Here is a 25,240-nt window from a genome sequence, read left to right as displayed (position 1 = left end):
CTGCAGTGGAAGTCGTTCAAGTATAGGAATTTCGTTGCTCCAAGGTACATAATTCTGGAAGTTTCTACGCTGGTTTGAACGTTGTTTCCAACTCGGGTTGAATGAACACTACGCCACCGGAATAAAATATTAATTTATTACGCTGCAGATTTGCCGATTACGCGAACTTTGACGACAAGACGCGTAGGGGAGAATGGGGTAATGGCGGACACTTAACCAATGATTATAATTAGACGGTGGATTTCAGGCATTTCTGACAAAAATGAGTACGTGTCATTTGAAACTGTAAAAACATTAGAAGAATTTCAAAATACAGTTGTATTATTTTCGATCTATGAAAAACATACTAAGAGAGAAAGAAAATAAATTTCCATTTCACTTCAGTTTGGTGCAATTCAGGTATAAAGTTTTTATTTTGCATAATGATTCGCTGTCTAGTTATAATATAGAATAAAAATGTAGGGCGAAATATTTTAAGATACGTTCCACATACTTCAGTTATTCATATATTCGTACGATAAAAATAAAATCTGTTTCATGTTCATCAAAGTAGTCAGATTTATAAAAATAAAAGAGATACCTTTGACTACCGTTGCTCATACCATTTGCAGGCGATGATGGTCAACCCAGATCTTTACAATTTTAAGAAAGGTGCCACAAAATTTACTTTGACCTTGAATGTCAAGGTGAAAAGGTCAATTAATTCTTCTTCATTGTATCGTACTCTATTGATCACGAGGATACGAAATGCAGAAGGAACCATTGCTCAAAAATTGGTAAAGTATTTTCATTATCAAACCGATTTTATTTACTTTATATTTTAGCGTGCTAATGATGAAGCAGTGAAATATATTGAAAATATAATACAAATCATATCAGTTTGATCATGAAAAACTTCATCATAATTCTTTAAGACAACGGTTGAGTCTTGACGGTTTCTTTTGCAACTTCCCCTCCCTGTGACGAGTAGAATAAGACGTAATAAAAAGAATTGTTGACCTTTTGACCTTGAGATTAATTCGACTATTTCAGAGTCAGGATAGAGTGAGAATGTATTACAACAACTTCGAAAAATTTTCATTTCACCAGTCCTTTCTTACTCGATGTCGCGTAGAGGGAAAGAAACTCGAATTGCCAGTACAACGAGCACAACTTTGTTCTTGTATAACCGTTTCCAGCAGAATGTTTGTTGTCTACAAACTGTACACAAAAAAGTAAGAATAATAGCTAACCTTCGCTCAGCAACGAATGAGTTTTTAACGAAGCACACATTCCACCGGAAGTATTTACTCGAAACTTCCATCGAATCTTTCATTAAAATCGTAATTACTCTGGCAATTAAAATGTGGAACATGTTATACTTTACTGAATAGTAAACGTTCAATGGGGAAACAGTATTCTCGTTCGTTGTAACGGAATTGTTTGCCAAACAATTTCTGCAATTCGTTCCTTTCCAATACATCGAGTTCACCGTGCGCAGCATGTTTCTAACAAACATAACGCCTGCTCGAATTAAACGAGTCGCTGCGCTTTGACATATTTATATTTTATTCATGCAATTTCGTTGGTTCTTATAGAGAAATTGTTCCCCGATGAAAACATTAATAACACCGCGATATATGTGTACGTGTATTTTTCGAAATTCGCGTTATCGGCTTTTCCTAAATGATTAAAGCGACATCGTGACAACGCCACTCGTATCATTTATCTAATAATATGCTAAATAAATTTTCCATTCCGACCCTGTTCTAAAAGCACGAAATCCTAAAAGCCACTCGTAACACCGTCATTAAAAGCATGGAGTAACGTGAAAGCAAAAAGATGGGGATGGGATGAGAGTGTGAAGGGGGGAGGGGGGGGGGGGAACAACGTGCATAGAAACGATCCATATAGATAATCTATATATGCGCGATGCAGCTTGCGTGGGGTCTGTGCCAACAGCTTGCAGCAATCGTTTTAATTTTTTTTTTTTTCATTCACTCCCTCCTCCAATTCAGTTTTCCCTCCCCTGCCCCCTTACTGCTCTTCGCCTACCCGCGAGTAACAACGTTTTCCGAAACGGACTTGTACTTTTTGCGCGATTTAAATATATTACAATAAAAACGGTTCCCGGCGAGTTCCCGCGATTCAGTCAGGACTGCGTTAGCGAGCGGAATTCGTTCACTCGGTAAATTACATTCGATTGGAATTGGACCCACCCCTCGAACGATGCGAATTCGCGGCCGATCGCGGAACACAGCGGACTGTTAAGCAAATTTGTCGTGAAACGGATTAACCCGAAATTACACCGAAATATACCTAAATAGTGAGACCGTTTGAACGCGACCGTCTATTGTTCCATTTCGATGGCGAATTAGGTCGTTTATTCTTTCACCCCTTTTTCGCCCGTTTCCCAGCTCGACATCGACATCATGGAATCGATCATCTCGTAATCGCTCGACCGTACCGATTCGCGTTCCTAAAAACCTATTGTTTCTGTGAAATTAAATACAACTGCATTTCCTATCACATTCACATAAGATTCTAATGGTTTTGATTCAACTATACAGTAATAATAAATAGTTTATCAGCTTTTTCTTAAATTCCTCATTGTTTATTGAACTAATATGGCATAGTTGCCTGTAGGAAAAGGCGTTTTATGATGAATACATATTGTTTGAAAATGGAGGTACCGTCATGACTATGTTGTGGTTTTAAGAGTCTTTTATTACCACGCTTTTATTTTAGCTTGCCGAATTGTTGTTGTATGCGTCAAATCTTGTAACCGAATTTTAAACCACTTCCTGATGAGCTAGAGACTTGAAACTTTAAACATAGCTGAGAAATGGATGGCAATGCAATATTAAAAAACAAATTTAAAAAAAACTGTGCGTTTCAGGAGGAAAAAATTTTAATATTAACCGTCGCGCGACGCTCGGTAGTACGTCATCTCGTCCCGCGATCCCCACTCCGCGCGCCAGCGCTCCCTACTCCCCTACGCGTTCCCACTCCGACTCATCCCCACTCCACTGACCCATTTCGCACCGAACGAGCGAAGTGTGGTGTTCGTTCATTCAGTTCCATTTCACAAAGTTATCCCACATGTCCAAAAGAATACAACTGAACAAAAAATATGTTTTTGACCTTGATCCCTCAACCTAATTTTGCGGGGAGTTTTTTTAATGTCAATTTCCACCAAATCATAGGTGTAGTATCATACATATGGGGTCCCACTACAAGGAACTATGTATGAAACAATAATTTGCGAGATATTATGACCTTTGTCTTAATAGTTGTCGTTGAGAAAATCCGGAAGTTCACGTTTTTAGCATTTGAAAATTGCCAAACGATTCCTATCTAATCATACGTGTGAAATCCTCGTATAAAAAAATTTAATTCTACATTTTCCACTTACTTGTCCATGTAAAATCACACCCTTTTCCGGTGATTTTCGGCGAGACAGCGGATTCTATGCATTTATGAGAAAAATGGGTAGGTGTGATTTAAAGCAGTAGTAACATTAGAAGATTTAAAAAATTAAATTAAATTTAGAAAATGATTTAGAAAATTTAAATTGAACTTCGACATGAAAGAATGAAAAAATACTGTTATATTATTCTCAATCTATTAATCATGTTAACAAAAAAAAAAAATAAATTTCTATGCGACTCCAGTTTGTTGCAATTCAGGTAGGGAATTTTTATTTTGCATAAAGATCCGCTGTCTAACCATCAGTTACCGATCGCACTGTATTTTCGAGGCTAGATCAGACACTTTAGTCCAGCAATGTACTGGCACATGGTTTTCTTCGAATAACGCAAACGAATCGATTCCGATCAACCGGTAAGCCTTTCGGTCCATCAATCGTTTCCCCCGAAGAGTTATTATTTAAAAAAAGAAGAGGCTCGGTCTCAGGTATCAGCAGTCAAGAAACCAGTTCACCCCCATCTCCTATCGTCGACGAGGGTTCCACCCGGTCGTTCGTCCTACGACGGAGACGAGGTTAAGTTAGGTGTGATCTCTTATCGGCAGTCGTGGAGTAGTGAGTCTACCCACGTTCCTCTTATCTTTCTCGCTTCCCGGTTCCCCACCCCGTTCAACTTACAGCTCACCCACACATACGTGCGATACATATTGTCGTTCCGATCTAAGAACCTGCCAGCGAGCTGCACTTACCCATAGAAGTGGCAACCATCGACTGTCGTCATGTGTGTCCTCGATGGCAAGGTCTCCTCCGTTTTTCCTAGCAGTTCCGTTACCGAATCGTGTCGTACCCGGCGACTTTTATGGGTCCGGAACCTATGCCTTTTTATCGTCGATCGACCGGCGCCGTTAAGAAGTCTCTCGCCCAAAGACACTGCTTTATTGTAATAATAATTTTATGGCTGTCCCATATTACGCGCCCCTGACAAATTCTGCTCGCGGGCATTAATTTCCTCGGCACTGGTTTCTCAAGTTCTCGGCGAGTAATTCTTTCTCGCGGGCACACTCCGCTCCTGCAATAAGAACAAAATAAATCAGTGTTCGAAAAATTTCCGGAACTTTTTCATTAGCTACATTGGAATTTATTGCACGTGGCACTTCCTCAACGCTGGAACTCTACCCAGCCTCGTAACAGCAATGAATTTATTCAGATTTTATAGGATTCTTATGGTAAAATGTGTACTTGCATAAAGAAGTGTACTAGAAACTTTCTCCAGAAAATATTTCTATAACTTCACGAATTGTAATAGCTTTTTTGTGATCGCCAAGTTGGCTATCGACATGGTAAATCAAGGTACAGGATGTTTCAAAGTTATTTGTCGTAACCACTACAGCGTGATTCTGCACCTGACAGGTGGAGATCAGTTTAAAAAATGGGCCACCAAATTGACATTGACGCTTTTTTCAAGGTAAAAATCTTATTGCATTTTATAGTAGGGGAGATCGGGACTACAAGTTACGATTTTGAAGAAATATAAAGGGTTTCTCAAAGAGTGACCTGACATTTTAAATTGCGCGCCACTTTTCGTGGCGAACATAGAGTACTGATCTTTGTATTGAGGTTTAGTCATGGAGAATTACACGATCGAGCAACGCATATAAATTGTGAAAATTCACTACAGAAATGGTGAGAATTTTGCAGAGACTGTTCGAAAAGTCCGTTATCTCGCTCCGCGGCGATGTGAATTAGCCGCCGAGATCGTGCGATTCCACGCCATTGGACTTCTTTCTTTGGCGTTTTCTGAAAGAAAAAGTGTATGCCAATGATCCGCAGACCCTTCCGGAGCTCAAAGAAGCAATTGGACGCACCATTAATGAAATTAGTCCGCAATTATGCCAAAATGTTATTGAAAATTTCGTCAAAAGAGTGAACCTTTGCAAACAGGGACGAGGCGGCCATTCATCGGATATTGTGTTCCACACATAACCTCCATGTTTGTACCTTATATCAAAATGAAAACATTCGTACTTTTCAAATAACTATAATAATAAGGTGGAGTGGGGTAATTCCGCCCTAGTTTTTACAAAGTTGGACTTTAAACTGATGTATTTTTAGTCCGGTATGAAAAAACTTAACGTTATCGTGGTATCAAACTCTTGCTACAGTTATTACTGATGAATTAGTATTATGTAGGATTCTAATTTTGCTTGAAAATTATCATTTTGATAGGATATTGTACAAAACGTCAACTAGGACGCACTAGCCCCGAAAAAGGGGCTTAGAAAAAGAATGATTAACAAGCCTGCTACAAAATGCTTTTTTATTCCATTATATATATTGTTTAGTTTTGTAGTTACCCATACAGAGTACGGACTTACCCCACCGTGATAGTACGGACTTGCCCCGTGTAGTAATATTTACGGGGCAAGATCGTCTTAGTGTTTTTCTCAATAAATTTTAAAAAATACAATAAAAACGGTTTAGTTAATGTAAACCTACATCAATATTTGTTGTACTTACCTAACATAACAACACAGAATATATTAATAACTTTTACAACTATTACACGTTCAGGTTAACCTCAAAGTTGTACGTGTACCACGCACGTGACTGTTTGGCATTGGTTGATTTAAGCGAGGAGAACACCTTTATTCTTGGGCGAAATCTACGTCGAATAGTTCATACTAACTTATACTATATCAATAAATACAAGCTAGGGAAATGTCGTTCATATTATAATAAAAGTAACCAATTAACGGACTTGCCCCGTAGACGGACTTGCCCCTCTCCACCTTACGTGTTATTAATAAATTAAAATGTCAGGTCATTTTGAGACACCCTTTATATAAAATGACATAGAAATAGTATAGATATTCTCGATATACAGGGTGTCCCAAAATTCGTGAAAATCCCGAAAGGGGGTGGTTCCTGAGACCATTTCAAGCAACATTTTCCTTTGCAAAAATGTTATCCGCGGCTTTGTTTAGGAGTTATTAACAAAAAACACGGACCAATCAGAGCGCGACCTAGACGCGAGTTGGCAAAGTCGGCCCTGCGCGCCAACTGTCTATTGGCCGACTGTGGCAACTCATGTCTAGATCGCGCTCTGATTGGTCCGTGTTTTTCGTTAATAACTCCTAAACAAAGCCGCGGATAACATTTTTGCAAAGGAAAATGTTGCTTGAAATGGTCTTCGGAACCACCCCCTTTCGGGATTTTCACGAATTTTGGGACACCCTGTAGAGGTGCAGGAGATATGATTTTGAAACACCCTGACATAGAGACAGAGGTCTCTCAGTATTCATGGTATAGTATTAACTACATAGTCGATTTTAGTGCTTCGTACTTCTATTGTTGAAATTGCATGCACTTGTTAGGAAGTTTCTCTAACGAGTTTTTCAGAGTGATATAGAAAGCAAATCCCGATCCGGGCACCGTTCACATTTTCAGTGCTCGTCTACAGCCCTCTCTCTCCGCTTTGCGCTGTGAGCCTCGAAAAACCGGGAAAAACAGCCTTCCGCCCGGCAGTTTGTTTAACGAAGCGGCTCGATGACGTGGATATTCTTTTTGCGCGCCCGGATAGGAGAAACTTTACCCGCTCTTAATTCTGTTTACAGTAGCAACGAGTGCTCGTCAGAAGTTTCGCGAGTGGGATAGATTAACGAGCGCGGTCATAAATTCTGAAATCCCGGCTAGCAGCCGGGATAAGCGTTGCTTAGGCCGTTATCCCGATTGCAAAATAGATCGACGCACCCGGAAAATTACGTTCCGGGCATTAGTCATCGTCGCGGAACCGGCTCGGTCTTGGTACTTTCGCGAAATCACTATGCACTCTTCCATAGTCTTCCGTGACCAATTGCCTTCTGATCGATAAAGAGGAACAGTAAGAAACCTTCGCTCTATTCTATCCTGAATCTTCTAATTTTCCCTAGCACATTACTTACCATTTTATTTCATATCGCTTTAATATCTGTAACGGCTAATTGTTAGTATATTTCAATAGATCCTCTAACAGCAATTGCAACTTCAATTATAAGTCAATAACTCCCTCCCAGTAACTAACATTTTCGTTTCACCTAATAATATAGATTTTCATGTTCTTTCTGTGATACATGGCTAAGTATGTATATGTTTTCATAGATCCTCTAACTGCAACTAAATTGCAACTTCAAATGTAAACCAACAGCTCACTCGAAGAGTAACTAACAATTTCTTCTCACTTACTAACATAGACTTTCATGCTGAGACTCAAACTGATTGGCTTCCAAGTCCTACTGGTTTAAATAGACATATTGTTTTAAAATAAAACTTATATTGAAAGTTTCCAAATATCGTTTCGTGGAAATATGATTTTTATCGAGAAATAAATGTTACTGAAAAACATTCGCGGGAAATGGTTTCTCAATTCAGGAAAGTGCTATTGAATGTTTGTGGAAACCGTCTCTCTTTGCTTTTTCAACAAAAATTATGTGCATTTCACAGTAGACGGATTCAAATGCTACCGGAATGATGGATGAAAATTCTTGAAATGGTAACGACAGAATTGATTAAATGTTGTAGACATTATATTTCGGAGTAACTAAAATTATTAGTCTCCAGTTCTTCTCCAATTCCTACTACTGTTACTGATGAATATTATTAACGTTGTTGGTCTATGTCTATAGCAATAGTCATTGATTAGCCCTTATGTCAGGAACCAGGTACTCCGGGTATTCCTATTCTCAATTTCTTTTTGAAACTTCTTTAATATTTTTTCTACCAAATAGCACTATAGATTTTTATGTTCTTGTATGATTACTAGACTCTGGATCTTTATGGAAAATTCATTAAAGGTAATTAGAGCGACAGAATTGTGTACGTCGTATACACTATCATTAATTCAATGAAAATTGGGACATGTTGTGGCGGCAGATTGTAGCACATCTTGTACGCGTTCGCTTTTGTCTCTGAACAGTAATAGTAAAATAAACACAGGAGTTAAACTTGTTATAAAACTGTTGTCGATTAAAATCTAAAGTCGACGAGCTGTGATTTCAATGGGACCGCTAGCATTGTCAAAAACTGCACAATCGAAGCTTCCACCCGTACCTAAAACACCGAATAGTTTAAAGCTTTTCTTATCGTGGCACGTTTAATAACCACGCCCGTCAGCGGATCACTTTGCTAAACAAACTGGCGCTTGGAAAGCTGTTCCCCCGATTTTTCGACGCTCGCCACACGGATCACGGGATAAAAGGTGGGGAGGGGAGTGAGAGGAAAGGGTGTAGAAGTGGTGAAAACGCGTGCATCCCTGAATCAGGATTTGCTTTCTATACCACTTCGAAAAACTCAGTGAACCGGACGAGCCTGGAAGCGAAAGTTTTCGAACTCGATGCGTCCCAACATAGCAGAGCCAAGGCACGAGATTGATATACTCTCGTTTCTATCCTCCCTGCTGTCCCTTTTTTCGCTTCCTTCCTCCTTTCTTCCCACTTTTCCTCTTCCCGTTCTTTTCGCTTTCTTTCGTTTAGTTTCGTCCCCTGTCGTCCTCGGAGCCGATCGGTCCCCTCTCCGCGTAGCTTTTATCCGCGTGCACGTAGCGCCACGTCCGATTTGTAATTCAGCGAGCTCGGTGGGCTGGCATGCGGGGGTGTAAAGTTGACGTTGCGCTCAAAAAGTACCGTGGATAAAGTTTGAATGCGAAAGTTACGGGCCGTTTATACAGCCGGCACGGCGCGGAGCGGAGACGAACGTCGCATGAGAGGAGGGTGGCTCATGGGATGTGGGAGGGCGCTGGGGGATGGCAGAGATATAAAACTGGCGCACACGATGGGGATCTCCGGCCGATAGAGGCTGTAAGTACGTTAACTTTACCGTTTATGTCCGACGAACGAGAAACACCGTGGATTCGAGTGAGAAAAGTCAGCTGGAACAGCTCGCTGCCCGACCTACGGGCTCGGTGAAAACGCGATTTTTTTACGATTCCTTTCTGCTGAGTCTGCCGCGCGGATTTTGCTTGATCGTCGACTCGGTTATTGCGCGAGACGTGCCGTCTGAAGGTCTCCGGTATCGCCGCTGTAATTGGGAAATTCGTTGCAACGATCTCTATGTATAGCTCTGTTTCCCACGATATAGTACAGGGTGTATAAAAGATAATGGTCACTCGTCCTAGGGGTGAATCTACACCTCTGGACCGGTGGACATTTTGTCCAAGAAACTTGCCGCAAAATTGTTTATACCGAAGAAAGTTGTTGTTAAAGTTTGTTTTTACATCAACATCTTCTACTCGTCGGGAAGAGAAGAAATTTGAAAGGAACCACATGTGTCGTAAACAAATACTCCCTCTGGCCCATAATAATAGTAGCAAGTGAATATTTAAACGGGAATTATTGGCGAATGCAGAGCTGTAAGTTACAGTGACTCTCATTAATATTCAGGCGCTCTAAAAAAATACGATAACTCTGTTAACATTGGACTATACGATTTTAACTTTTTTGAGAAGTTAGAGCAATTAATTTAATAGAAATTGTCAAAGGAAATTTTTTCCAAAATTGCAATTGGTCGGAGAATTCTATGAAAAATACTAGAAGTTGCATTTTATAACTTTCTAATGTGGATCCATATTGAAAATTTAAAATATATGTTTTGTAGATCTGTGTCAATTATACATATCCTGGAAATCAAAATCGGTAGATGCGGAGTAAAGTTACAGGCATTGAAGGATGCCTTGGAACGTTATTTGCAGCGCATTACAACGTCGACCGATTTTGATGAAATTTTCAGGATATGTTTAAATGATATAGATCTACGAAATGTGTTTTCTACATTTTCCATACAAGCACACATAAAAAAGAGTTGCAAAATACAACTTATAGTTTTTTCTCTGCAATTCCGAGAACTTGCAATTTTTTTCAAAAATTTTTGTCACGTTGTATAGCAAACCTATTCTGCTAACGTCCTAAAAGATTATATCGCCTTTTTAAGAGTGTCCGAATATTGTTGGGTGTCACTGTATGTTGTAGCGCAAAATTGCGAAGCCTTCAATCAAAATCAATGTTTCATGACATCTGTCACTTGTTTTGACACATCTTTCAATTTTTAGGTTAACTTAATTATTACGAATTATAACTATTGTATTTTTATAATTTCACCCGCTGATCGAAATCAATTGTTTTATTTCATTTGAATATTGCAATCGTAGACTCAATATACAGAATTTAATGACAGAGTTCCAAGTTCTACAAATAATGTTAAAAAGTTGCAATTTGTCGGAATTACAGAGAAAATACTGAAAGTTGAAAAAATACTAAAAACTCGGAAATTTTTAAAATACATTTTGTATGTCTGTGTTAATTATACATATTCCGAAAATTTCATTAAAATCGGCCAACGTTGCAATGAAATACAAATGTTTAAACAGAAATGGCAGTTCTTCACGATTTTATGATTTTGATGAAATTTTCAGGAATATGTATAATTGCTCCAGTATTACCCAAACAAATTTTTAAAATTTTTGACCGATCAGCAGTATCGCAACAATAGTTTGACAATATGTGAATAAGAAATATTTATTGCAATTTTTAAAACTGGAATGTTTTGCTTCGGAACAAACCGTTTGACCGTTTGCATTTCGAATATTCATGAAACTAGAATCACATACCTTACGTAGTCGAAATGTTCGCGAAATAACTTTTTGAATGGCGCATTTTTTAAATTTCGAACGAGCAGTGCAGTGATAATTAAACTGTGGAATTTTGCTCGTTCATACAGTATAAAATTCTCGAAGATATTATGAAATACAAAATAGAACTGTTCAATTTAATTTTTAATTTCTCCTTTTCACTAAATAATAAAATATCTGCGGACAAAAGGACATTATGTTCAATTTGAAATTCTCTGAATTTATTTATAAAAGTGTGGATTTTCATAATCCTTCGGAATAGCGATACCATGGCGTTCATTCAGTGAAATGCAGCTTGGAATGCACGAATAAATACGTGTTGATATTTAGCCAACGAGATACAACACAAATAAATTGTGAAATTTTAAAATGATTAAAAAAATATGCACGGGAATAAAATGCAGCATTTGAACTAATTCATTTCATCGTTGCAGTTTTCTGTAATAATATAAATGTTCGAACGATACGTTTCGAGGATTTGGTATAGCAAAAGGTTTTAAAATTTTAGTATAATTTGTGTGTGTGTGTGTGTGCAACCATTTCTCTTCAAAATATCATACATATTGCATAATACGACACAGCGGATTTTTATGCAAAATAAAAATTTCATACCTAAATTGTAACGAACTGCAGTGAAATAGAAATTTATTTTCTTTCTTAATATGTTTAATAGGTTGCTGTCTCAAATTGCACCTATTTATTTTTACTACATTGCCAATGTACCAAATGGAATCAAATATTTCGTATAATTTTTCTAATAAATTGCAAGTGCACGTGCATATCACTGCACCATCATCAATACCTTTCTGCTTACCAGTCTCAAAAATTTGTTATTGGAAATTACATAAACATCGGCAGTCTAATCAACCGATAAGACGAGACACGTGGGCGGATATGTATTTTCTGGAATTCCTAGCATAATCTGATTGTGGTCCCACGTTCCTCGTAAATTGAACCCGATCCCTCACTAACTGTTTGATTTAAGGTGACCAAAGACTTGTTGAAATTTGATTGCTTCGGAAGTTGCTGGTACTGGCGAGAGTTAATCTCAAAACCGGACCTGCTAAGACTAATTTGCTACACAATTCCCCAGAAACTTCGGAGTCGGTGAAATTGATCTGCTCGCTGACGAATTACAAACTTTCGAATCAAAATGAAATATTTGAACTTTGGACTTTGATACAGGCTGTCTCTATTGAAGGAGGCCACCACAATATCGCCTTGGTTTCTATTCCATGAAAAATGTTTATGGTTTGTTCAATGAAGGAAAACACAAATTATTTTTGTCAGATTATATTCCCTGTTTTTTAAAAGTCATTGACGTTTTTATCTATTGACTTTCAAGATCATCTGAAGGTTATAATTCAGAAATGCTCGATGTATCTTTTCATTCGCTACAAGATAAGAATTCCTGGTATAGAAAATCATTTTTTATTGTTTCTTATTTATATTTCAAAGCAACGTTGTAAGTTTTCATAGCAGAGTTCCACATATGACTGTTAGCAAATGTGCCAATGACTGTACTATTTGTCTTACGATTGTTATTCACTGAATATATTTTATAATAAAAGATTTATGACTCGTAGAACTGTTTGATTTTGCTGAAAAATCTCTATTAGCTTATAATAATAGAACGTTATGCTCGTTTAAACATTTCAAACATTAGGGCGCCAATCATTGTACAGTTTACCCTATGTATGGAAAAATAATAAATCAATTTTTGGTCGAAATTTGGCAATTAATCAACGTTCACCATTCGACGATGGTAAAATAAAGAAAACTACAAAATTCAGATAACAATGTTTTAAATGAAATAAAATAAATTTTTACCGTAATACAGGCAAAAATCTTTTAATTCATTGATAGAGTATGTTTCTTACAATTGTGCTTGTTTTCAACAATATAAGTTTATTTTGAAAAAAATTTGCTTGTTAAATATTACTTATAAAATCAGGAATTTCATATAAATATTAGATTTTTTATAAATCTATATAAATATATATAAATATTAGATTTTTTATAAATCTATATAAATATATATAAATATTAGATTCTTTTTAATGAAAAAGATTGAATCAAAAGAAATCTTGCAGGTACATTTTCCAATTTTATTTCGACCTCGTTTGTACTGGAAAATGAGCATTTTCAAGTTCTGAAACGAATAACCGTTTCGCGGTATTGTTGCAAATTCAATAGTGGCAAACTTCAGCCTATTTAAAGACTTTCTGAATGACCTATTTTCCGGCTTAACTCTTCTCCTATTCGGATGGGGGAGATCCACTTCAGATAAATTGTCGACGGGAACGATTCGCATCCACAGGGCCGCGCTAATTATTTGAAAAAAAACGAGATTCGTTAAAATATTAAGGTGTGCGAGCTTGCTCCGGAGATCGATCGAGTACAGTTTCTCGAGTGGTTGCTAAGTTTATGGAAATTTTTTAGTATTTCTGGGAATTCAGTTCACCACTACATTAGGCGCAGTGGTGAAACTGGGATCGAGAGGATCTGGAAAAGTCGGATGGCCTTCTAGGTGCTACAAAACTTAGCTCTGTACAAAATTCAAAAGTTTTGATTGCCTCTCTGTATACCGTACCCGCCTAAGATAATCAATTTTTTCTCCGTTTTATCATTCCCGAAATGAAATAGCAAATTTCTTGTTTCAGGCTTGCGACAGCGCTCTGGTCCCACAGATAGTCCAAAGCCTGGTGAGTTCGTAATGCAATTTTATTCTACACGAGGTCAATAAATATACGAAACTATTAACTCTTCTGAATACATTTTCATAACAATTCGCTCAGAAGTTACACATGCAATTTTGATAGGATGTTAACACCTTGTCGTATTATTCCCCATAGGATTTATTTCTGTTACTAACGTTTACATTCATAACTAGACAGTGAATCTTTAATAATTTGCATGCGACTTACCACTAGACTGCGGATTTTATGCATTCATAACAACATTCGGTATGTGCAATTTAAAATAGAAGATCGGTTAACAAAGTTTATAGGAATATCAATATATTATTTTCAACTCCTTATAGAATTATTAAAAAAAAGAAATGGTCTTATATAATATTTGGCTCCTGCCTCTTGGAATTGATACAGACAAATTTTTATTTTGCACATACATCCGCAGTCTACTTATCACGATGCATCCACGTGAATTTTATCTAACAAAATCCGTTCATCATAATCAGACTGCGAATTTTATGCATTTACCTCAAAAATATGTGGATGAAATGTAAAATGGTAGAAACATTTAAGGAATTTAAAAATAGTAGTGTTCTATTTTCAATTGATTGAAATGTGTAAAAGAAAGATGAATATTTCGGTAGCTTCTGTATCTAGTAATTAATAAAGACGATTTCTATTTTGCTTGGAAATCCGCAGTCTAGTAATAATGAATGTTTAAATAACTCATGATTGGCTTAACCCAGTTGCTGTGCAACTGTAACATTTCCACGTTACAACGATTACAACTTCTGTGTTCTGAATATGTAATCCCTTATTTAGTAGGAAAATTTATGTTTATTGTTCGTTAACATTAATGGTTAAATATTGATAGCAGAATAATGTTAGTATTTAGTAGACTCTGTGCGAAATCTTCATCACGAGGCTAAATTGTTATTATAAGAGAAGGGGTTAACATCTTCACCAAAAAAAGACTGAATCAATTTAGGTATTTTTCTGAAGAGTAGCGTATCTTCGACTCCTATAAGCTGTTTTATGGGAACTCAGTAATAAGTAGACTGCGAATCTTTACGCATTTATAACAAAATTGAGGAAATTTAAAAATTTTTTAAATTGAATTTGTCAATATTATAATTTCTCGTTTATTAAGATCACTACGGGGAAAAGTAACATTGAATTTAGTTTCTATTTTATTTTGCATAAAGATCCGCAGTCTAATGATAACTATTGACTAAGTCATCTGTATGACATCAACCATACATTTATTTTAACTGTGAAACAAATTAAAACGTTCATGAATCGGTCGAGAAAACAAATTTTATAATTAACGCATTCGTTCTTGTCATTCGTTTCGTCTGAAACTCCGTAGTTAATCCTTCGCAGTAATAAAACATATCCTCTTTATGAAATGTGAAAAATTTTAAATGAGATAATATATGAAACAACAAACCGTGCACAAAATAAATTTGACCTCGTTTATAAAAAAAAACACGAGATACGGTTGTCACAAATATGTGACGTTTATAATGAGCGTGTTAATTGTTGTTTATAAGCGAATATTAAGTGGGAATATTAAGAAATACATATAGTGAACCTGTGATTTTAGCAGCGACGTTTTATCCCATTGCTAGACTGCGGATTTTAAGCATTTATGGCAAGCGAAATACAGAGCAGTTAAGACAGAAGAATTTGAGAATATTGTAACGTTTTGATTTTGCATTTATTAAAACCATTAAGCATTGAAATATAGTTTTATTGAATCTCTATGTCATATTATTAATGCAGAATGTTTTTATTTTGCATACAAATCCGCGGTCTACTCATTACATTGATACAGGGTGGCCTAAAAATGTTGTATTTCCTTGAAAACGGTGATTCCTAGGATCATTTGAAATAACTGTTTCTCTTACGAAATTATTAGACTGCGGATGTTTTTGCAATTTGCAATTTTTGTAGACGAGTTTCAAGACAGTGGAATAAAATAAAATCTTCTTTTCAGTGGGTAGTGGTCTTTGTAGATCCGAAATAAATAAAAATTGCACTAAATTCTGTCGAATTTTATATTCTACCATTTTTTGAAAATTTTCAGAAACCATAAATGCATAAAGACCCTCAGTCCAGTTATTACAAATGACCTCAGGAACCATCCTTTTCACGGAAACCCAACATTTTTGGGACACCCTGTAGAAGTCCAGATTAGGATGCAAACCAAGGGCTATTATCGAAGCAGATCCTCGAAAAACATATCGACAGGTTGCAAAACGTCATTCGACGTTCAGCTAAAATTGGCAAAAATTGGTAAAAACAGCTAAAAAAATTCAAGAACAGAAACCGCAATTATTTCTTCACGAACCATTGTAGCAGGAAAGAGTTGGTGCAGCCAGGGACTCGGAAGTCGTCGAAATGATTCGTTGTGTTCTGAATTGGTGGATGTACGTAAATGTTATTTTTGTGCATAATATTGTTGCCCGTGTTCGTTCGCGACACTCATTAGCGTAATTGACGTAAGCTTCTCGATTAACGAGGACATTTTGTAGCTGCGGGAGACACGGAAAAATGAATGGACCGCCAATAAATTTCACCGGGAATACCAGTGAAATAAAGATGTTAAAGCACGACCGTCAGACTCATAAATCGTTGACTCGTTTTCACCGATATGCGATACTTTAAACGAACGCGCGCGTATAAAGCGCGACGCGAAGTACGGACAGGCAAGATATGCCAGCACGTATTATGCTTCTCATTATACGAAAATTTAAACAATGTAAATAAAGACACAAACTGGATACGAGCAACACTTCTTCCCGCAGCATACAGAAGCAATAATGTAGCATACAGAAGAAACAAACAATTATTAATTCGTTTTGCAAAGTTGGTCATTAGTAGACTGCGGATCTTTATGTAAAATAAAAAATGTTTGCATTAATGGCAAGACATAGGAGCCAAATAGAAAATTCTTTTTTCTTCTAATTGTCTTATTAAGCTGAAATGAACACACTGATGCCCTTAAATCTTCGTTAAAATCCGCAGTCTAGTCATTAGAATTATATTCTGATTACTAGACTGTGCGGATGTTTTTTTTACGCAATTTGCAATTTTAATAGGCGAATTTTAAGAGACAGTGGAATAAAACAGAATCTTATTTCCGGTGATAGTAGCCCTTGCAGATCTGAAATAAATTAAAATTGCACTAGATTCTGTCGAATTTTATATTCTACCCTTTTTGGAAAATTTCCAGAAGCCCTAAATACATAACGATTCGCAGTCTACTGATTACTGTTTCATGCTAGTAAAGTTGCCTACGTTGAAATGAACGAGTTTAATATTTATAATTTTAACTGGGGATATGACGAGTTAACTCTTTATTTATTTTTTCGTAATTTTACAAGTAATTCTTTCACTTTATCGCGTGATACCCTTGTTTTATTATAAACAAAATTGTTGTTACGTCAATTATATTTGTTTTATATTCGGCCCTCCTAATTTTTCATGATCGGAAACTCACACAGTTGAGAAGTTACCAACCTTTATTTTTAAAATAATTTTCCGATAATATGTATACGCGATAAACGAAATTTTTTCGCAGTGTAATTTATTGGATTACTGGTGATAGTATGATTACGGACAGGTTTCGCCGTCCAATATTTTACGTGTAATGTATCCGCATTTCCTGCCAATACGTTACCTAAAATCAACTTGATCCAACCTTCATTCACTAATGTTTCTACAATCATGATTATTAAAAAATATTGTGAAAGTGTGGTCCACAGATCATATTCATTTTATGCATATTCCATTTTTACGGTTATAAAGATCGTTGTAAAGATTTCTATTCCGCAGTTATAAAGATCCAAAATGTATGAACGCGCGTACATGCCCTGTGTAAAAGGATTATAAACTGCATGACTAGGGTTTTACTACCAACGAAATATAAATGAAACAAAGTCAAAGCGCGAAATCGATTTTTTAGCTGGAAACGATTAAACAGATTACACGAGTTTACTGCCGGTCGTCGAGTAGAATCAAATTTCTGTGTTCGCGTAATGAAATTTTGGTATTACGCGTTTTTTTCAGAGTGCTTCGTTACCGGTGCAGCTGTATTGATTTTCATTTCTGTATTGTGCTCCAGATTGAACTTCATTGCCGGATTACATACAAATATTCCTTAGCTGGTGGTCTACTGTTTTGACCAGTGTCATATTCAAAACTTATATATCCTGAAATTATTCGTTATATGAGTTATTTATAATATCCGAAAAATATTTGTGAAGCGTGAAATTACTTTTTGGAAAAATTCTGATTTCTCACGTACGATAATTCCACATTCACACTTTTTCTAAAAAAGACTTAACTACACAATAGAGCAGACAGGCATTAAGCATATAACTACAAAATATAAACGTAGAACTGGAATTTTTACTTTGAATACATTTTTGGAGTTCCATAAAAAATATTAGTATTACGAATGGTTTTTGCACGAGTCAAACTGTTACCATCGTATACGTCTCGTTTTTCTAATTAAAATGACACCAAACACGATATATTGGGTTGGAATGAAAGTTCGTAGCATTTGTAAATTAAAATGGAAAGCTAAAATTCAAAAATTTATTCGATAACATATTTTCCATTCTGTTCTATTACTTTTTGCCATTCTCGAGGTAACTTTTCGTGTTATAGAGTATATGAACAAATACCTTAATTTTATCTTCGATTCTTAATTTGAAAACGAACTTTGTTTCCAACCCAATATTAGTTGCGATCATAATTACTTGTGTGACAAGTGAAGTTCAGAATTCGTGTACCTCTACCGTAAATGTCATGTCCGTTAATCGCTTGTTACACAAGTTACTATGATCGCAATTATATCGTGTTTGGTGTCAATCTAATTAGAAAAACGAGACTAATCGAGTACAAGGTATATGTATAGTAATATACGATAGTAAGTTCTGCTTTACATGTACAGTAAATATGGGCCAAATTGTATCTTCAGGGTGGACGATTTATCTGAAGACATTGAAATATCTCGAGAACTATGCATCGGACCAAAACAAGTGGGTAATGAAAGTTGTTCGTCGCGAAGGGGGACGTCCAATGATACCAAACTCGACCTCCCACTGACACCCCCTGGGAGTGGGGGTGGGGGAAGATAAAAAACTTAAATGGGAACACCCATTTTTCGTTGCAGATTTGGATTCTCCAGAAAAAAACACACAAATTTGACCTAGGAGTTTTTGCATTTTGTTTCACAGATAGCACTGTAATGACAAAAATCAAAATGGGTGAAAAATCATTGAAGATTGGGGATATGTATCTCGAGAAATACACATCAGATTAGAAAAATAATAGTAGACGTATTTCATATTTTTTTAAATGTTATTCAATAACACCATAATTGACCCTCCATCCCCACCTTCTGAGGGTGGGAGAGGGAATTATTTCAAAATCTTCAATGGGAAATTCCATTCGCAACGTTGTATTTCTCCGACAAATCGAATAGCGGATTGCTCGACGCGTTACTGTGGGCGTATGGCGTACTACGTCTTATTACTAGGTATAAAAGGCAGTGCAGTGCGGTCAGTGGTCACTTTTCTTTCAGAATTAGAACTGAAAGCATCTTTAACAATTTCTTAGGGGTTTCCCATTGAAGATTTTGAAATAATTCTCTCCCCCCCCCCATGTTCAGGAGGTGGTGGTGGTGGGGTGGTCAATTATGGTGTTATTGAATAGCATTTTTAAAAATATCACATACTTCTTGTTTCATTTTTCTGATCTGATGTGTATTTCTCGAGATATCCCCAAATTTCAACGATTTTTTACCCATTTTGATTTTTGTCCATTACAGCGGCACCTGTGAGCCTAAATGCAAAAGCTCCTAGGTCAAATTTGTGTATTTTTTTCTGGAGAATCCAAATCTGCAATGAAAAATGGGGGTTCCCATTTAAGTTTTTTATCTTCCCGCACCCCCACTCCCAGGGGAGGGGGTGGCGGTGGGGGTCGAGTTTGGTATCATTGGATGTTTTGATCCGATGCATAGTTCTCGAGATATTTCAATATCTTCAGATAAATCGTCCACCCTGTACACATGTGGCAAATAAATTGGTAAAATTTCGTTAAAAATAAGTAAAAAAATAAAGAAGTTTCAGCACGGTCCGTGTTTACATGCTGTCCTTTTCTACGTTCGGCGCGGTCGACGAAGCCACAAAAAAAATATAAGAATTGACTTAAAATAGGACTTTACCGTATAACTTTCGTTTGGTAGACCCGACGATGCGACAGTTACGGAGATGCTACTCCATGTAAAACGTTATCGAGGAAGTTAGGATGGGTCAAGTAGAGCGGGTCCGTTTAAACTGATATTTCATCGTGGACGAATAATTTTGCCGACCCGTGTCCCCGCAGCGCCTGCTGAATTTCTGAGCGGGTTGCGGGGCACTGGTTCAGAAAGTAATGTATTCCGTTAGCAGTTAGTCCGTGTGGTAAAACCACGGCGAAAGCATCTTTTTCCCTCTCCTAGCTGGCCGTAGGTATGGATGTTCCTATCAAAAGGTTCGGGCAACGTCAGCCGAGGCTCGCTTTCGGACACCAACGCACGCGAAAGTTAAATTGCTTCGGTCCCGACGTCATCGGTGGAATTTTTGGTTCTATTCCCGAATACGAACCGGGTTAGGTAGTTGGTCGGACGATTCGCGTATTCGCTACCCGTCTCGAGGATTCTTTGGATCGGGAGCTCTAGCTCGTTTAAAGGGGATCAGTCTAATTACACGTCGGATACCTTTCACAACTGAACGGGAATGGACACGAAATGACGAAACCCAACGGATAACGGTTCAGTCGTTGGCAAGACGAAGACGAAAGCTGAGTCGAGTCTATTCATGTGACCGTCAATTTTGGCAAGTTTGATGAATATTCAATTCTAGGTCATTGAACTCGTATGCCAACTTCATGTTCTTTTTTCTCGGAATCTACTGCGGGTGTCAACTTGAAAATTTCTGAGATTACCGTACTATAGATGTGCATTTTAATTACACTGTTCAACACCAAATTTGTCCCACAATTATTGTTGGGCGGTACTTATAGAGTTTGTTGCGCTGATTCCGAATCTGTCCTTAATTTTTCTCCTAGACGCACAGTTTTTGAGAAACGTAACTTTGGGAAAAAAAACATATTTCTCAACTTTAAACGAATATTGTGATATTATTATAAAAGATCTTGAATTGTTCTTGACAGCAAAAGATTCTGTAGACTTTTCCGAATACAGCAATATCCAATATTAATACATTATTTATTTGATAAGAGTAAATATGCTCACAGCGCACTGTTTCGATCAAAAGAAAAGACACAGCTTTGCAAAAGTTAACCTCTACGTTTCGATCCGGATTTGGATCATTTTCAAGAGAAATGCATCTGAAAATATATACTGAATTAATATCATTGGTATTTAACACGGAAAGGAACACTGTTTATAAAATGAACCCTTAAGACACCTACTTGCTATACATAAAGAATTTTAGAAGCTTGGACTAATAAGACAGAATTCCATGCTGGTCTAAAATTTTATTTCTTATTTTAGTCCAAGCTTCTAAAATTCTTTATACATAGCAAGTAGGTGTCTTATAAGTACAGTAATGTTCACTGTTTTCTTGTTTAAATTTGAATTATAGACAAGTAGACCATGTTGTCGAGTGTTTCTTCATATCGCAGTTTCTATTTTCAATTAGTACATATATCATATCGTTCATCGTTAAAGCAATACGAAAATTTAATCTAATATCATAACATTCTGATAGGTTGCTAATTTTTAATAAATGTTCCAACATTTCGTGTTTGGTATTTTAAAAGCCGGGGAAATCAGAATAACGCGCACGCAGCCACTCTGACACTATTTTCACTTTACCACTTAAACTTTACTCGGTCAAAGTGATTTACAGAAAGCGGCTTTTTAGAATGCATGAGTTCTTGGTTTTAAAAATTTCATGCAAATGGCATTTCAAACTCTGTAGCTGGAGATGAGTGCCGTGAAAACAGCATGCAAATGACAGTGTAATCGATAAATTGTTGTATCTATAGCTTTTTTGAAGAAAAAAAATGGAAAAAATTAATGTGTAATCCAAAGGTCCGTACACGAAACAAAACTATGTGAACAGTTCTCAATATTCACATTTTGCAAGTGAGCTGTGTCGAGTAGACTGCGGATCTTTATGGAAAATAAAAATTTTCTACGTGAACTTCGATAAAATGGAGTGAAATAGTTATTTTCTTTTTAATATCAGATTATATTGCATAAGATCTCGTGCCCGATTTAAAACTAAAAGTCAATGGTTAAATTTTAAAGAATTTTTAAAATTTTAAAGAAGCTTTATTAATCAATTGTATGGTCACCATTCTTTTCTACAATTAGAAACAATCATCTGATACATTTAATAGGTTTGAAATAATACAGTAATGATTTTTAATTCTTCTAACGTCTTTACTGTTTAAATTACGCCTACTCATTTTTGTCATGGGTGCACAAAATAAAATCTGCAGTCTAATATTCAGTATCTTGCTGTCATAAAATAATTATGATTGAATATAAAACATAATCGAATTTCGAAAAGAAAAATTCCACATAAAGAGTAATTCCCTAAAAATTTTCAAAAAATGTTCGAATATACAATAAAACTCCACAGAATTAAGTGCGATTTTTCTTTATTTCAGCTACCACCACTGAAAATAAGATTTTATTTGTTCCCACTTTCTCTCTTGAAATTTGCCTGGAAAAATTAAAAATTGCATAAACATCCGCAGTCTGGTAATTCGAATTTGAAACTTTTGTTTGTTCTCTACTGTGCAAATTGGTTGAATTTTCTCTTGTTGTGCTGAGGAACAGTCACGAGAGCAATTCCCGGAGCATACCGCGGTCGTTAGTAGACGTGATTCTAATTCCGCCGCGCGTCTACTACCGAGACACTACTGTGCTCGGTGCATCGACGTCAGAAAGCATTCGTCAACGACGCAGGTGGTTAACATTTGAATTTGATGCTCGTATCTAATTCTGTTTAGCGGGACTGATCGTGATACGAGGATGGTGGTGCATCGTGCGGCGAAAGTTTAAATTATCCTGTCCGCCGAGAGGAAGCATCCTCCTCGGGGAAAACGACTCGGATTGGTCGAGTCTGATTAGTTCGTCGGTCCCTGGCTCGTTTTATCCTCTCTTCTACCGTCCTCCTTTCCACGGTTTGGTAACTACCGCGCTGCTACAGAGCAGAAACGCCGGCCAAGGTGTTGCCAATGGCTTCCCTTTCGGCCGAGCTAACCAGAAACTGCGAAAACCAAGGGTCACCCATCTCCGATTCTCTTTCCAATCTCTTTCCATTGGTTCCTCTGCCCTCCCCTGGTCCATTCGTTCTCTCTGAAGAAGCTAGCTAGTTACTTCGCGGTTCCCCTTCCCCCTATTGCTTAGCCGTCCGCCGTTTAATCAGACTTCTCTTGATGAACCAGTCTCCCAGTTGTTTCCCGCGGAGATCCAAGACAATTTTCGTATCCACCACCCTCCCCCCCTCGACCGAGCCACGAAACTGCTTTATAGATATTCTCGTGGTGGACGTCTCCCAGGGACACAGTACGCTCGCTTTAATTAATTCTACGCGCTGGATACCGGCTCGCTTAATAGCCCAACCTGTTTATTAAAACATTCCGCGGTGATTCATTAATGTGGAGCGAGGCCATCGGTTGCGGACCGCAAGCCCATGAGTTTTTCGACCGTCTGGCCCAGTCGCATCCTGCTCCGCGATATTTATTTATAATGTAGCGATAGAGGCCCGAGGGATGCCTCCGCGATCGCCGTGCTTGCTACCCGATTAGGGAATTGAAGGCAAATTGGATTCGCCTCGAAATGCACGTCATAAAATGGCCGATTGAGTCGGTCGTGACCGGGTTGGGCCGAACGATGTTCCGGCAGAGTCAACGGCGACGCGGCAAAACGGTCGCCGAAAAATCGACGACAAATAAACGAAACGAAACGAAATGGAACGAATTTAACTACCCGCGCTGCTCGCGTGTGTGAAACAGCCCGAGATCCAATGTGACCCGCCTTTTTTTCGAGACTCTACGAATTGAGATTAAAAGTTCGGCCTCTCTCTCTCTCTCTCTCTCTCTCTCTCTCGATCGCTGGCCTAGCTCCCAGTGACACGCATATTTGTCATTACGGTTTTAATCTTCAATTTTATCTGGCCCCCTAGTTTTTTTCAGTTTCCGGCTGATGTTTCGCCATTCTCTTTGATCAGTCGACCGCGAACACCACACAAGCCAGCCTAAATTGGTCCGTGCACAGACGAGGAAAGCGAGAGTGATAATTTGAATTTTTACAGTTTCGTGTTTCGGCCGCGGCCGTGGTGGCCGCGTCCGATCGTCGGGGACTTTTTTCACGATTCCAATGCCGCGAACTGTTTCCCAGTTTTATTGGAAATATCTGCTCGTTGCTTGCAAAGCATCACACAGATTGGGTTTTTTGCACAGGCGTATAATGTTTGTTCGCGATTCTTGCTGCAACGACAATTTCGGATTCCCTTCGGTATGTTTGGATTGTTTAGTTGAGGGAAATTCAGGCGGTATTCTGCTGGTGATATTTGTTCGGTGTTGCAAGCTAGCTTTTGAAGATGGACCGATACAGTCGGCCTCGCAGAATGAGAGTGCGGATTTATTTGTTTTTTAAATGCCCTGTATAAAAGGAGAGGCTCGACAATGTTTAACACGATTTTCATCCTATGTGAAACATAATGGGTGCACAACGTGGATTAACAACGTGGTTAATTTAGACCGATAATACTCACGCTTATCGAAAATAAATATCCAAGTACGCTTTCCCGGGAAATTTCCACTTCATTTTATTTATACACTCTCTGCTGAATTGTCTGTCTGATAATTAATCAATTAGTATGCTTGTATTAAACGATTCACGGAAACAGTGTTCTTTGTTCACTGAATAATATGATCAACTGACAAACGAGTGTAGGATTAGGTTACGCCTTCAGAGCAAGGTCCATACTGACGGACCAAATAGTTCATAACTGTTTCGTAAATTTCAAGCATGAACTAGTTTAATGTGTATGTATACTGACACGACGGATATTGGAGCCCATCAAATCTCAAGAGCAGGCTCTTGCTTGAGCTAAACATATTGAACACCAACTTCCGTTAATAGTATGTTGTCTCGTAGTTTTATATCATGGATGCCCACGCAATCATACTTGTCAGGATGTTTTATAATTTACAAAAATAGTGAATTCCTAATATCTGTCGCTGCATGCTAAGACTAACCTATCACTGTTGAGTTTTTAGCAAGTACGTCAGTATGTGTACGTAGCAAATTGGGACACTGAGAAATAAGAGATATCGAATATTAAATTTCTGTATATTTAATGTCAGATTGCCAGTAATTATTATTATTAATAACTTTATTGTGCATCGGAAGAATCAAAAACAAAATAAAAGATGAATATTTGC

The 25,240-nt window shown here is 37.4% G+C and overlaps 1 protein-coding gene across 2 annotated transcripts in view; it reads left to right on the top strand.

Annotated features, from left to right (window-relative positions):
- Positions 1 to 25,240, top strand: part of Tei (irregular chiasm C-roughest protein teiresias) — a 679,348-nt gene that overhangs the window by 159,411 nt on the left and 494,697 nt on the right. For both annotated transcript variants that reach the window (XR_013010891.1, XM_076442334.1), the window contains exon 3: positions 13,727 to 13,768. Coding sequence is in view for 1 of the 2 variants with exons in the window: in XM_076442334.1 (XP_076298449.1) it covers positions 13,727 to 13,768 (42 nt within the window). In the remaining variant the exon portion in view is untranslated. The remainder of the gene's footprint in view (positions 1 to 13,726; positions 13,769 to 25,240) is intronic.

The sequence above is a fragment of the Lasioglossum baleicum genome, chromosome 18 (genome assembly GCF_051020765.1).
Source record: "Lasioglossum baleicum chromosome 18, iyLasBale1, whole genome shotgun sequence".
Lineage (NCBI taxonomy): Eukaryota > Metazoa > Arthropoda > Insecta > Hymenoptera > Halictidae > Lasioglossum > Lasioglossum baleicum.
The sequence above is the reverse complement of the archived record's forward strand: the minus strand, read 5'-3'. Positions and strand labels throughout refer to the sequence as shown.